Here is a 15,898-nt window from a genome sequence, read left to right as displayed (position 1 = left end):
ACACTAACAGCTAACGATTTTGCTACACTGTGTTCAGTGTTGCATGCTTCCTATCTAACCTAAACACAATACTCTGAGTTTTGAACAGCTATAAATTTTTACCACATACCTCAAAGTTTTGAAGGTACTTCATAAAATTTACATCCATATTTGAAGTTTAAGTAAAATGCGCACTCTTATCATTCTGTCTTGAATGGATTACTCAGTACAACTTAGCTATATTTGAAAGACTCAAATGAAAACCTTTTTTAAAGACAAATCTTAGAATCACTTGTATATCACTGAGGGAAATAAGTGCCATTAGCACTTCAGCATGACCACTTATGCATTCAACAAAACATGTTCAATTCAGAATTGCTCTCCCTGCATAGATATGAACTTTTAATTGAGCTTTTAGAATATAGCTTTCTGAGATTCACACCTTTTCAGAGGCATTCACCTTTACAGCCACTTCAGTGAAAACTTACTGATATAGCTATGCTGTGTTATATGGATATACTGACAAGCTGGCAAATACATTTACAGTCACCAGGGTTTCCAAACGTAAGTTGGTGGTAAAGACAAATTTATTTACTATATTAATTAAATGGTCTATTTAACATGGAATATCAATTCTCTAATCACATCTCATTTGAGCTTCTTATTTCAATTAACAACCCTAAAGTCTACTAGAGATCCTACTGTTTTAGGATCATTAAGAACATTCCCATTTTCTGTCAAATGAGGGAAGAAAAGGCAGAAACTGCAAGTACTCTCAGGAGTGGGCCCCTACCCTGCTTAAGAGATGATTAGGGAGTAAGCAGCAGTAGTTCTCATTAGTTGCTTAGCAATGAAATGTCCCCCTATGAAATAAGAAATGAACAATGCAAGAGGTGTTGCCACACAAATGAATAAACGGGTAGTCTTTCATCCACTCAAGGATAAGCTGTCCTTCATTAAATCTAATCAATCTGGAGTAAGACACCAACGGGTACCTTGTGGACAGACAGCAGAAGATGAAGAATCCACTGTAAACAGTCTCACTGAAGTAGCAAGATAACATGTTGCTCCTTTATATAAAAAAGCACTGATATCATATGTGTGTATGACAAATAGAAACAGAAGCAGTTTTAATTCAAGCTGGCTTAACAATGCCTTTTTTTAACTATTCAACCTTGCCTTTTATATGTGTTGTAATTTTCAAATTGTTAACAAACTATTGTTGTGAAATGCCAACTGAATTACTGCTAATGATCAGCAATACATTTAATGTTCATAAAGACTTAAATACTAATTCATAAATGGAAGATATGAATAATGTGCTACTTAGAGATGAGCATTTAATTGGTTTCCTACCAAAAAAAAGATAATAATAATCTAAAAAAAGTACATTTATATATACAGCCAAACAGAAAAAGAAAATTAAACCATCAAAAAAAAAAAAAGGATCAAGAGAAAGGTGAATGGGGCACTTCTTAACCAGACCTGTGGTTAAGAAATAAAGATGAAAGCAAGTGCTGGACTCTCCTTTTGCTAACTTCCAGATGTGACAAAAGACAACTCCTCCACCTGCAGCTTCTACAGATCATTTTAGAGTATTCAGTTAGCCTTAAGGGGTGTGATGTGTTGTTGGTTTTGGGGGGTTTTCAACAAGTATCTGAAAGAATCCAGAACTCCACTGAGTATTCACATAAAATCTGATCGCTCCTTCAGCAGATTTTTAAAAGAACCATACAGATTTATAATTAAAAATACTTATAATAAAGATGTCCCAAATTATGCCTTAATTAACTATTCCAAAATGTTATTTATACTAAAACAAATGTGCTGCTCCAAAAGCCAATAGCAATTTGTAACTCAGTATTATGATAAATCTTACCTATATATTCACAAACGAAGACTACGAAAAAAGGAGTAACAAGATCGTTTATGCCCTGAACATATCCACTGGCTGGGTGACGTATGGCCCAAATAAACAAAATTCTTTCAAAGATCTGAAAAAGAATAAAAGAAACTCTCAGATAATTTACCAAGTGGTGAGCACATTTTAAACAAGACACTTGAAAAGTTCACAACAGATTTGATGCCACAAAGTTGCAAGTATAGTAACACACATATAAAAGCATACATCAACAATTATATTCATAATTAACTGCCAACATTAATTATGTTTCTAAGTTACTTTAAAAAAATAAGCATTTTCAGGGTTTTAGTGTATGTTAAAACCAGACTTGCATGTAATTCAGTTACAATAGAGCAGCACTTACTCACTGGAGCTTTTTCAGTGATAAAAAATTCCTCTCCATTATATAGAAAAATTAATTCATCCTCTCATGATCATATATCCCTTTGAAACAAGTATTTTCTCAGTGCAATAACATACTTGTTAAGTAACAGAAAGTAGTATTTAAGATAATCAGACTTTATAATTACACGCCAAAAAATAAAGTCCTTAATAGTTGCACTTGCTTAATACTGCAGCACTGAGTTTTAGACTTCAGAAGCATATATAGCATTTAATAAAACATCAGAAAAAAGAATCAGAAAATGTAGAAATAAATCAACCCTTTATCACATAACCTCAGCCCCTGAATTCCTTGAACCACATCTTTCTTAGGAACTGCAAAAGCTCCAGTGGCCACAACATACACCATCTGAAGTTACAGCAGGGGAGACTCATGCTGGACATTAGGAAGTATTACTTCTCAGAAACGGTGGTCAGACACTGGAATGGACTGCACAGGAGGTGGTGGAGTCACCGACCCTGGGGGTGTTCAAGGAATGACTGGATGTTGTGCTGAGGGACATGGTTTAGTGGGAGCTATTGGTAATAGGTGAACGGTTGGACTGGATGGCCTGCAGATGAGCAGCACCGTGAAAGATGCACCATGCTCTGCCCTGATTATCAGTACTCAATAAGGACAACCTTGTGAAACAAAGAGAAAGTTCACTCTTTGTGGAGAAAGTCTGGTAAAAACAAACAAACAAACAAACAAAAGAGTGCAGACAAGAAGGGAAGCAGAGCAGAGGCATCAGAGGTCATCAAAGGACTACATCAGTTTCAATACCATGATGCAGTACTAATAAGAACTGAGAGAATTTGTAAGGACCCTGAGGAGACTGAGTAGAGTTTGCTACAAACCCAGGAATCAATGATTGCTCACGCTTCGAGAGCTCCACCCAGAATGGACACAATAAAGAGAGGAAGTTTAGTTTATGAACAGAAATGTAGGCTTCAATCTCACTTCAAGCATCTGTTAGCTTAAGAATTTAATTATTCTAGATTGGATTTAAATAAAACTTACTCCTTAGCATCAAATCCCTTTTACAGTCATTTCCAGGTAAGAAACTGATTAGGCATATCTGACTCAAATCCAAGTGTCTGAAAGATCTCTTACAGGCTTATGTATGTGCTACCCAAAGCTGGAACACGTTTGCATTTTTCCCTTTGAAAGCCAGTTCCAAGTATCAAATTCTGCCCTCCTGCCACGTACATCCAGAATCAACTTCCCTCAACTTGCCAGCTCCTAGTTTCCCTGGCACACACAAGAGCAAAGTGCTGTATATCCACGAACAATGAACACAGGCAACAGCAACAAAAGTGTAAAGCTTCTGTGGGTATCGAAACAAAAGCCCTAGCACAGCTCTCATCTGATCCATTACAGCTACAGCTGAAATAAAAATCAATGAGAATGTAAGAGAATAGTTAAGAATTGTGCTGGGAACCATCCAGCTTAAACACAAGTGGGGAGTGACATTAAGACTTTTTTTTTGCTTGGCCTAGTTTCAGTATTGGGAAACAGATTAGGTAGAAAAAGAGGCATTCAATTGTGCTTTCTCAAAAACACTCCCTTGTTCTCATTAGCCACGATTCTTATTGCTTAGCTAGAAACTCTTACTTTTATGTATTGGGTGTTCAAAAATACACAAATAATGAGGGGAAAAAACCTATCAAAACACTCATGGCAGAAATGATAAAAGCAGTGCTTTTCAAGAAGGCAGGTTAAGACAATTTCTGATTTACAATACCAACATTCCCTTCCCTTTCTTCCAAATCAGATAACTTATACAGATTGCACTTCAAACCAAGACACCCCTGGATTCCACAGCATTTTAAAAATCCAGATATGAAAATTAAGGTAAAGGGATGGTTATTAATGTTTTGGAGCAGTAAATTATTGAGCAGCAAGGACCACTTAGTAATTGGCATACCAGATTTAATATCCTCAAATGCATCTAATCAGAAATTCAACAAATAAGCACCAAAATAGTATTTTCAATTTCCTACTCATTTTCATGAAGTTTCATTTACGGCTTTGAATCACAAAAAATGAGCATTGAATACCTTAAAGGCAGCCTGATTTAAGTTTCTATACAGTGTTCATCACTGTGTTCAAATAGTACTCATTAAAAAAAGTCACTTTCCCAAAAGGTTTCCTTCTTGATTTCCAAACCAGCAACAGAAACTGGAATTACTTTTCTAGTATGAACCACCACATCTCAGGAGATGTCATTACCAATCAATTATTCTCTTTTGAATTTAGCTCTCATTCATGATAACAGCAAGAACTGTATTCATATACATAAGAAGAAGAATCCATTAGCTTAAATGCAGATTTCTGAATTTCTTGTGGGTTTTGCCACCCCAGAGGAACTCCAAAATCCCCAAAGCGTTAATCAAGAAAGGTCTATGAATTCGCTTTTTATTCCTCTTTAAATAACCAATAAAAGAGGCAAAGCAAATTTTATGAAGTAATTTTCAATCTTGTTTCCTCAAAATTACTTCTCCCAAACAATGCAAGCATAGATGGGAAATAGGCATATACCACCTACTTCAACCTAATTCCATTGGAGACAATACCAGAATTGAAAGTACATAAAATTACAGACTACTGAATTTTGACTATTCACATTAATTAAACCTACAGTTAGAGTCACTAATCTTTAAAATAAAGTATTTATAACAGAGAAAATGAACAGACTCAATTAAACTATATGTGAAAAGACTTTCAACAGTGCTCTCCTCCTCTTTCCAGGGACACTATCCATTGAATCATAGAAAGGCTTGGGTTGCAAGGGAGCACAATGACCATCTGGTTTCAACTCCCCTGCTATGGACAGGGTCACCAACCACCAAACCAGGCTGCCCAGAGCCACATCCAGCCTGGCCTTCAATGCCTCCATGGATGGGACATTCACAACCTTCTTGGGTAACATGTTCCATTGCGTCACCACCCTCTGTGTGAAAAATTCTTTGTGAAAAACTCCTGTGCTCCTCACTCAAGCACTACCATTGTGCTTCATACCCTCCAATACCCCCATCCTACAATCTACACAACTACCATAAAATAAAAAAAATTGACTGTAAAAGGAATATCTAAAAATGAGTTATTTCCATACAATGTCAAATTTGAAATGAATTTTTCCTAAACTCAAAGATAAGAGAATTCCTTAAGTAGAACATCCTATGATACTCTATGATACATCCTTCCAGACATTCCAGGATTTTGACAGGTACAGAGAAAAACAGGAACCATGCTATGAATCAGTTCCAAACACATACCCATAAATACTGTAATATTAAATTCATTAAAAAAAAAAAAAAACACTCACATTATTTATATACAATTCTTACCTCTGTGACTTTGGGCTGAAGTCTTAGAACTTCAGGACTCATGCGCGGGATATCTATATGAATCTAATTAGATAGAAGCAAGAATACTGTAAAAAGAGCCAACAGCACACTTTTTAAATAACAAAAAAAAAAAAAAAACCACAATTATACAGTTTTACATTATTAGTTACAATCCCACTGTATCAGTATTTTAGGAATAACATGTCATTATTAATTTAAACTATTAATTGGGAAAAAATATTTAAAAAAAACCATAATTTCCTTTCACATTTTAAGATCCTTACAGAAATGCTGATTGTTTGCAAATTACAGTTATACCATCAATAATCCTTGCTTCGGTGTAGCTATGACTAACAACATACATTTATGTAAAGCCATGTGCAACTGACACTACTGAACATGGATTTAATCTGTCCTAAGGAAGTCTAAGGTAAGGTTGACTGCTTAGGTCAGTACTTGGAGATGCAAATTATTTGATGCGAAACTTGAAAAAAAGTTATCTGCTCATCTGGGGAGGCAACAAATTTGGACACGCTTATGCTAATTACAGATCATACAGTTTCAACTTCTTAAGGAGGAATAAGGAGACAGTAAAGAACAGTCAATGCTATACTATCTTCTCAGCCATCCGAAGGAGGGCCAGAAGAAATGAATGCTTTGAAATCCCTATTCTATCTTAAATGGAACAGAGTAAATGGTATAGCCATGCAGCACGGCAGGACAAAAGCTAACATTACATAAAATCTACTATTTTAAGAATCAATCCAAAATATTTCATATTACGAGAAAGACTTAATTTTGCTACCAAAATGTAGGAAAGCAATTGATAGACCATCTGATTATCAAGTAAGCTTAGGGAAATAAATAAATAAAATAGTAAATTTCAGAAACAATCCCTGTAAGCTCTTTAACAGATTTAACATAGATAGGAGGTAATTCAGTAGATGTTATACCTGTCTATAGGTATCTTGATGACTCTCATCATTTCTGGAGTCATAGTATTGCTCAACAAACGCAAAATACTCTTTTCGTTTTCTTTGTAAAGTGCTTTCCCTTCGGTCCACGTTTGCAGGAAGATAACCCTGAAAAATAAAAAAGAAGAAATGAAAAAGACCTTACTCTTCCCTTCACAAAAAGAACGGTTAGCATTTGATTATATGCAACAGGAAAGCTAATGAACAAATGCAGTACAATGCAGTCCTATTTTGGTTTGAATAATAACTCAGGAAATCAGTTTTCTAATCATTGTAACTAAACCAATACCTTGGTTCAGGAACCAAGACCTTACAAAAACAACTCACATTTTTTTTAATAATATATTTCAAGTTTTTCATCTTTCCAAGCAATGTCTTATCAAGAATTCTGAGATGCTTCCCTTCCAAATAAAGAAAGTTCAAAACAAATAATTTCAGAGAAATGTAAAGCTACATGACTACATTAATTTCTGCATTTCCACGAGGCCCTTATTTGAGGAATTGTATTCAATTTTTCAATAAAATACATAGAGGAGTTGCTTTAAAGTATGAACGATATACATTCACAAATATACTTGTTTAAATTATAGTTAAAATCATAATATAATGGTGTATTTATTCAAAAGCATTAAAGTATTCCAGCTACTTTAACTCACTGTTTCAGATACTAAAATAATTACAAGTTTTCATTTCATCTAGAGATTATGAAACGTTTCAGCACAAACTGGACTCCTGGATGTAAGCTCATTAGAACATACTGCCTTAGTTGTTTCCTAAGAGTAGTTAAGAAATATTATTTTCCACAAGGTCCAGTCATACTAAGGAAGTTGTATATCAGATATGCAGCCTATATGTAGTACTTAATGCAACTGTATATCCAAATTGTCCTTCAATGAACTCATTTCCAGTCTATCTGAAGATCTTCAGAACAGTCTCAAATGACCATTTTGTCAGCTTATGAAAAGAATTACCATTGCTATTAAATGTTTTTATATAAACTGAATATACTAGTAACACTCATAGAATCATAGAATGGCCTGAGTTGAAAAGGACCACAATGACCATCTGATTTCAACCACCATGCTATGTGCAGGGTCACCAACCACCAGACCAGACTGCCCAGAGCCACATCCAGCCTGGCCTTGAATGCCTCCAGGGATGGGGCATCCATAACCTCCTTGGGCAACCTGTTCCAGTGCGTCACCACCCTCTGAGTGGAAAACTTCTTCATAATATCTAACCTAAACATCCTGTCTCAGTTTAAAACCATTCCCCCTTGTCCTATCACTGTCCAGAGCTGTTCCCCTTCCTGTTTGTACGTTCCCTTCAAGCATTGGAAGGCCACAATGAGGTTTCCCCAGAGCCTTCTCTTCTCCAAGCTAAACAAGCCCAGTTCCCTCAACCTTTCCTCATAGAAGAGGTGTTCCAGCCCTCTGATCATCTTAGCAGCCCTCTCCAGACCCGCTCCAAGAGCTCCATGTCCTTCCCGTACTGGGGGCTCCAGGCCTGGATGAAGTACTGCAGACGAGGCCTCACAAGAGCTGAGTAGAGGTGGACAGTCACCCCCATCTCCCTGATGGCCACCCCTTTACTAATACAGCCCAGAACACAGTTGGCCTTCTGGGCTGCAATCGCACTCTGCTGACTCATGTCCAGCTTCTCATCCACCAGGACCCCCAAGTCCTTCTCTGCAGAGCTGTTCTCAAGGGGTTCTTTACCAAGCCTGTACAAACACTTGGATTGCCCCGGCCCAGGTGAAACACCCTGCACCTGATTATATGCCTTGTTGAACCTCATTAGGTTCACACTGGCCCACTTTTCCAGCCTGTCCAGGTCCTTCTGGATGGCTTCCCGTCCCTCCAATGTATCAACTGCACCGCCCAGCTTGGTGTCATCCACAAACTTGCTGAGGATGCACCTGATGCCTTTGTCTGTGTCATTGATGAAGATGTTTAAGAGCACCAGTTCCAAGACTGACCCCTGAGGGACACAGCTTGTGACCAGCCTCCACCCTTACACAGAATCATTAATCACAGCTTTTGACTGTGACTGTGTCCAGCCAGACACTTCCTAATCCATCAAATAGTCCATCCTTCAATCCCACACCTCTCCAATTTAGAGAGAAGGATGTGGTAAGGAATCAATGCCAAAGGCTTCACAGAATTCCAGGTAGATGACATCCCTTGCTCTTCCCCCATCCATCGAAACCATCACTCCATCACAGAAGGCCACCAGACTGGTCAGGCAAGATCTGCCCTTGGTGAAACCATGGTACCAGCTTCCAAAAGGTTTCTTTAACATTCAAGAACAACTGATGCCTTCCTGTGTGTAGTTCGATTTCAAACATAACATCACAAAAATTAAAAAAAAAAAAAAAAACATTTTACATAAATGGCAAACTTGAAAAATAAATCTTGGAGAAGAATCACTGTAAGCATAAAAGGCTTTAATAGAGGTCAGGCCACCCAAGTGAAAAAAAAAGATTCATATCTTCTATTCATGTCAAGTTAAATTATTTCTTGCCAGTATTACAAAAATTCTTTCATATTTTCAGGCACCAGCACACTAATAGTAATCAGTAAAGCAAAGGAAAGAACTTTTTTCAACCACGATTTTCATTATTAGAAAGAATAATTCCTTAAATTCTCATAACATCGCAGAACATTCAGAGAAATCACAGAGAAGCTGTGAGCGCCTCATCTCTGGTTGTGCAGGTCCTGGGCATCCTGAGCTGCTGCCCACAGCAGCAGGGTTTATAGTTGATGATCTTTAAGGTTCCTCCCAACCCAAGCCATTCTGTGATGCTAGAACCACAGCATATGCTTGCACTCACACAGTGTGCCAAAGCCAGTACAAGTAACTGATACAATGCTATGCATTTAGCTATCAAAACAACATTCCCACTCAGTCCTTAGCATGACAAATAAAAAGGGATTTAGAGTAAATGTAACATGCTAGAATTGCTGATTATACAATAGAAGCAAATACACTGAGGATAAATACTTTGATTTCACTACTCTTCTCCAACAATCCAACATCAAATCCCATTTCTACACTGCTCTGCCAAAAACAGTAAAATTAAAACCCACACACTAGAGTATCAATAGACTTCTGTAAACATCTCTGTACTAAAATAATTAAAAGTATGCCATGTATTATAATTTCTTCTTATGACAAGAAATTAATTACAAATATTGCACTATAGATAACTTATCACACACTTTCCTTTAGCAAAACCATTTCTTTTAAGATGTACTGACTTGCATCTAATTCCAGCTATTTTTAAATTGCATCCGCTTAACTTTTGCCTCAAGATTCAGAATGACATTTAATATCCTGTCCCAGTGCTCTGAACTTAGTTAAATATTGAATTCTGCCTCACATTTATTCTCAACAGTTTGATTTTTTTTCCCCCTGTAAGATATCTTAGCTCCATTAGAAAAGAATTCATTTGTGAGATCAAATGTGATTGTTCCAAGGATACCAATTTTTTTCCTCAGCCGACTTTTTGCCATTACTCCTTTTCAAAGACTGAAGTCATCTTTCAAAAGGACACATTCTGCTTCTCACTCACTTCACTTTAAAAACTTAGTAAGGATGCTAACACGTCATCAGGCATAAACTAGTAGAGTATTTATCTACCAAATTCCCTCCAAATGCAGTCATATCTGCTATTCAAAAGAACAGTGGGCCTGAACAATTCTGCTTGCTGTTTAGGGACACAATGTCTGGGGTTTTTTTCTTATGCTTTAGAAATAAATCGTGTATTTACAAACTGTTAACAGTAGACATGATAGCAATGACTTTTCAGCATTATATCGATTTTCCTATCTTTCCTCTTTGAGAAAATGTTTTAACCAAACATTTTCATGCTATTATTCAGAACTTAACCTACCCTTCAGCCTCAGCTTATCAGGCTTCGAAGTCAATTTTGGAGTTAGTCATAAATTTTTGACTGAATATTTCACAACAGACATCCTAAATTAAAAAATAAGCAAATGAAGTTGTCTAATGTTGGACAACTTTAGAAGCAAAATTAAAATATATTGTACATTGCATGCTTAATCTCAGTTACCATTGAATATTTGCCGTTCAGAAGCTGCATCTACATTTAGCATCATCGGAACTAAGCTGCAAATTTAGTAGAACTCATTAGCAAGACAGACTCTTTCAGTCACTGGAAATCAAACTCAATGCGAAATAAATACTTCACGTTCCCTGTTGAATTTATTCTATAAAAAGCAAAGCTATTTAAGTCTACTCTCTGAAAAATTCAATAGTGTTAAACTGTTGTGTATGTAACTCAGAATTTTAAAGAGTTCTTAAATGCATGAAGATTTGCTGATAAAGTGTCACAGTCTCTGGGGAGCAGAGAGCACAAGATTTTTGCTTCTCTTTAATACAAACATTTTTGCAAGTTCTCTCAGCCTTGTACAAAAAAAACAGCTAACACACACAACCACTTACCATGACAAGTTTTATAGCTGAAAAGACTGATACCAGAAATATTCCTGCCAGTAATACACAGTATTTTCACAATATAGCCTTTTATAAACACAGCACAAACAACGGAATAATGAGATTCACTTTTGCAACACCAAACCCAACAAAACCCAGGAACCCATAAGCTCCCCTACGCTGCCTTGTCTGAAGCACTCAAGTGTGCTGCTCCATGTATTCTAACCTGCTCCCAAGCTACTCCAAACTCCTCCCGCCTCCAATGAGGAACCTCAGATGAGGTTTTGAGGAGCACTCAGTGAGCCAACAGCAAAAAAGTGTGTTGGGGTACTAAGTTGTCTTTGTAAGGATTTCTGAGTGCATACAGTAGTTCTGAGTAGATGGAGTGTTCTAGAATAGCTGAGTTAGGCCTGTAGGTTAAGAGTTAGTGGACGGGGGATTTAGGTAGGTGTGTGTATAGGTTCTCTCGCATGCATCGGGTCTTGCATAGCAGGTGTACGCATCTGCATGGGATTTAGGATGGTATACAAGGAGTGTGACGCAGCAATAAATTGAGAGAAGACTTCATGGCATCTATTATGTCTCTCTCATCCAGACAGTCGAGGTCCCGGGATAAGTTGGGTTAATTGGCGGTTAAATCACAAGTGATCAGCTTTTCAAGCAGCTTGGTTCCCTGAACTGATTTGAGCCTGAGAGCAGGAGATTCAGTGCCACTAGGTAACTGATCACAGCTGTTCGGATTTGTTCATCTTAAACTACTGTAAAAAATAACAGCCAAAACCGAAGCTCCTTTCACAGCTCTTCCTCAGTACAAAACTAATCCTTCCTGCAAAGAGTCTAGTACTTACTGTAATGTCAAGCCAGACGAAAGCCTTTTGTGGGACACAGATAGCCTCTGCTTCCTCACTGTATGCCTATTTTCAAGCAAACTGGAGGAATTCACTTGTCTTTCAAGTCTCCAGTGTTGGCTCAAATCTGGTTAAAAGAGGCTACTTATCACAAAAATCCTGCTTTCAAGAAAGCCAGGCTGAAAATAAAAGTACACAGCTGGCATGATTTATTACCACTTCTCATTCTCCTCCTTTCACTTTGACAAATTTATCTTATAATTGAGCAAAGAACAGAACTTTTATTACAGTTCAGCCACAAGACAATAGTTGCAAGTATTACTGATGGATTACAGCACAAGCAAAAATATTTGAAATTCCCAAAGAAAGCCATTACTGCTAAACAAAAAGACATAAGTAAAACTTACTGAAAGAAGCTTCCACGCAATGGGACGAACTCGTTTGGGAATTCCAGACCAACTCAATTTCCGTAATTCTTCTATTAAGAGAAAAGTATTTTATGATAACTAAAGAAAAAAAAATGATTATCAACATACACAGATATATTCAAATTAGTGAAAAGCTGTTTACATTAATTATGTCTTCTTATGAAGTTGAGTGAAATCAAATTATATGGCAATTCTAAAGAGTTAATAAGACAGTGGATAATTACTTCCCGTAGGGATAACTGTGATAACAGGCTCTGCGTGATGAGGTAGCTTTTTGAATTACTGCCCAGTTCTTTTAAACATACTTGCCATATATTAATATGCAAGACAGATTCAGCTTCATTGTATAATAACTTATACAGATCCTAATTAAAAATGAGATTTGCAGTTACATAAGCAGAATATACTGTATGTTTGCATGCTGGAATTGAGTTCAATATTATATCTTCATCTGCATGCTGTATTCCTTTCTCAAAAGCTCTTCATCAGGTGGCACAACCAGCTAAAGCAAGCTGTGAGATTTCACACATCTTTTGTGAAATCTGTTTATTGTGGTGGGAAAAGAAGTTACAGAAAAAACATTTAAAATGTAAAGACAAAAGATGCCTTAAAGCGTCACTATGAAACAATATTCTTAAGGTATCTACTTGAGATAATAGCTCTTCTATTCTTACTTGGAATAGAAAATTAAGGTAAAAACAAGTTCAAATTATTAACATGCCAAAGAACTCAGAATAACAAAATTATGCATTTCTTTTAATATATTTATTCCAATCAGTTCTGTATTTTTAAATTCACTATGTATATTCCAGTGAATATGTTTTCCAGATACTATACTTCAAATAAGTTTTTAAAAAGAAATAAAGCACAGAGCAAATAACTTGTACAGCAAGTGTATTATGCAGTTTTGTTTTTAAAGTAACAAATTTGTATCTTTATAATAGAAGAAAAAAAGAACAAGGTGATAATTGGTTAAAGCAAAAACACATAAATGAAGGTGTTTTTGTTTGTTCTTTTACTATCAATACAAACTTTATTCACAGGTTTACCAGCAAGATAGGTAACAATTTAGGAATAGTGTATCAAATATCGCTAAAGAAAAAATTGCACCATGTGCAAACCAAAGACTTGAATATCAAACATTAAAGGAAAAGGTATTTGATAATACCTTTTAATACCTTTTAATACCTAAATTATTTGATACAACAAATGTGAAGTGACTTCTTTGACTTCCAACAAGCTAAAGATTCTTCCATCGTGGAAAAGTACCTTCACTAATCCATTAAATGCTGAGGCCCAAATTCCAGAGCTCGTCTAATGATTTTTGTACCCCCTTATAATTATGCATCAACAATATCCCACGCCAAAGTGCTCCACAACTTAACTGTGCATTGCACAAGCACGCTTACTTGCTTTCTTATAACAAACAGTAACAATAAAAGGGTTTTTGTTTGTTTGTTTTGGATCACAGACGTTTTTAAAATTAAGAATGTGAATTGGAAGGAATAAAAAAACAAATTCAAAAGTCCAAATGTTCCCTGCCTTTCAGTGATTTACAGGCTGTAACAAAAACTGGAAAAATAAAATCCTACTCTGTTTCACAATGACAAAATAATGTAAAAAGTCGGTATATCAGCAACATACAGATACACCAGAGCTATTAACGACACAAAAGATTCAGCTCAATGCAGTCATTCCTGATGTCACACCACCTCACTCTGGTTTGGCTGTTTTCTATCAGTAACAATGAAATACTGCATTACTGGCAAGGCTTCTAAAACTGAAGTCTAGACAACAGATTTTGCAGGTTCTTTTGTTCGTCTGGTGTTGTTCTCCCCCTGCTAAGCTCCATTATCTTTATTTAACTTTGAACATACTTGTCCTGCAATAACATCTCACCAGAAAGTTCTATCTTGACAGTTTGGGTCTTGTGAGTGTTGTTGTTGTCTTTGTTTTTTGAAAGGGTTCTCATAAATTTATCACTAGGAGATTAAATTCTAAGGTAACTTTGCATCATGGGCAATTTTGCTGCCACATCTCTCTCTGTTTACCCAATAATTTTTGAAAGAAAATAATCAAATGTGAATGTGATTGTAAACATGATTATTCTTTGAATGTATTTTGTTTTAAAAAGATTTGTCTCAACCTAGAAAAGAATTTAATCTTAGGAAGCAAGTATGCATCATACATAATGTTGCAGTAGCTTTCTAATACTACAATATAAAATTCATTCATTTTTAACCATCAGCTTGAGAGTTATTGAGTACAACTATTCTTTCTGTTACTTCTGTTACTTCTCCCTCTGAACATAGTAAAAAATAAAGAAAAGAATGTGGGGGGTTTTAACCACTAGGCAGTAGAATATAAATATATTATTTTTCCATGGCTTACTGAAATGCATACAAAGTGTATGTTTCAAAATCAAGGAAAGCAGTGAGTTGAAGCAAAATATCATCAGAATCATCATATGCCTTCAAAAGCACACAGTACTTCTGAACAGAAAATAAGAATGGGTAGAAGAAACCCAAAAAGCATGCTTGTAAAAAAAACTCCAAGGAATCCCAGAAAACTCTTCCCTTGTTCTTCATTTATAAGATTTTATGGGCACTGGAAAACTATGGGATGAGCAAAAGAGCAGTAACACCAAAAAAATATGATACTACTCTACAGTGTGAGACTGTTAAAGAAACAACGAAAGCAGAACCTGAACAGACTCTGTAAACACTGATTAAGAAGGCGAAGTGTAAATTGAACATACTACATCACAGGTTAGCACAGCAAATATACTGGAAACATGCTGACACTGAAAACACAAAGGATTCAAAGGGAAATATATACATATATTCTCCAATAAAAAGTGATTCATGAATTTTACTGATACTGAATTTCCTGTAGCAGTACTCAGGATCATACGCTCAAGATAAAATTTGAGAGAAGGGTTGATGTTAAAGCAGTTCTAAAGGAAGAGACTACTGGATGTCACGAACAACAGGAGAACAGCCACAGACGGATTCTGAAGAAAATCCAAGAATGCACTAGATAGGGAAGAAAAACAAACAGAAAAAAAGCACACCAACAGCTCTGTCATGACACACAGCAAGACTGTGATACGGAGCACAGCTGGACAGGAACAAGCTTCATTAAGTATAGTTGCAGAGAAAAGCAGATGGACTACTGAAGGAATCTTTTAAAAAAAAGAAAACATCAGGAGAAAATGAAGAACAAGTTGCCATTTTAAAACAGAAGTCTGAGTACCTTACCATTTGGAGCAGGCTTTTTTGCTTCTCCAGGATTATCACTGAGGAACTAATTTTTTTTGGAAGGGGCAGACACAGGGAAGAGTAGGTAGGAAGCAGAATAGGACAGAAATAATTCAACAAAGAAATCATTACATTATGGAGGTATTAAGAGATTATCTTCAGAAGATTTTGATCTTTGGCCACATACAAAAATCTATCCAGTAAGCCCGAGTTAAAACAAAGCCTCTGCATTCTAAAGAGCAGAAACAGACAGCTTTGTAACTGGTGTCTGACATAAAGATCGAGGTTAGAGGACAAAATGCAAACTCCTATTCTA

The 15,898-nt window shown here is 36.2% G+C and overlaps 1 protein-coding gene across 8 annotated transcripts in view; it reads right to left on the bottom strand.

Moving 5' to 3' along the window:
* Nucleotides 1-15,898, bottom strand: part of TBC1D22A (TBC1 domain family member 22A) — a 141,069-nt gene that overhangs the window by 107,258 nt on the left and 17,913 nt on the right. For 3 of the 8 annotated variants that reach the window (XR_014934069.1, XM_085514517.1, XM_015851943.3), the window contains exons 5-8: nt 12,302-12,372; nt 6,568-6,696; nt 5,615-5,677; nt 1,859-1,973 (exon numbers count right to left, since the gene is read on the bottom strand). The exons of 2 other annotated variants lie outside the window; for them this stretch is intronic. Coding sequence is in view for 2 of the 6 variants with exons in the window: in XM_085514517.1 (XP_085370643.1) it covers nt 1,859-1,973; nt 5,615-5,677; nt 6,568-6,696; nt 12,302-12,372 (378 nt within the window). In the remaining 4 variants the exon portion in view is untranslated. Of the gene's footprint in view, nt 1-1,858; nt 1,974-5,614; nt 5,701-6,567; nt 6,697-12,301; nt 12,401-15,898 lie in introns of those variants that run through there. 3 more of the 8 variants (XR_014934099.1, XR_014934103.1, XR_014934090.1) reach the window with 3 other exon arrangements.

This window comes from Coturnix japonica, chromosome 1, assembly GCF_054131305.1.
Source record: "Coturnix japonica strain WE chromosome 1, WE-NBRP24, whole genome shotgun sequence".
In the NCBI taxonomy this organism is placed as follows: Eukaryota; Metazoa; Chordata; class Aves; order Galliformes; family Phasianidae; genus Coturnix; species Coturnix japonica.
Note: the sequence above shows the minus strand (reverse complement) of the source record. Positions and strands in the feature narration are given on the sequence as shown.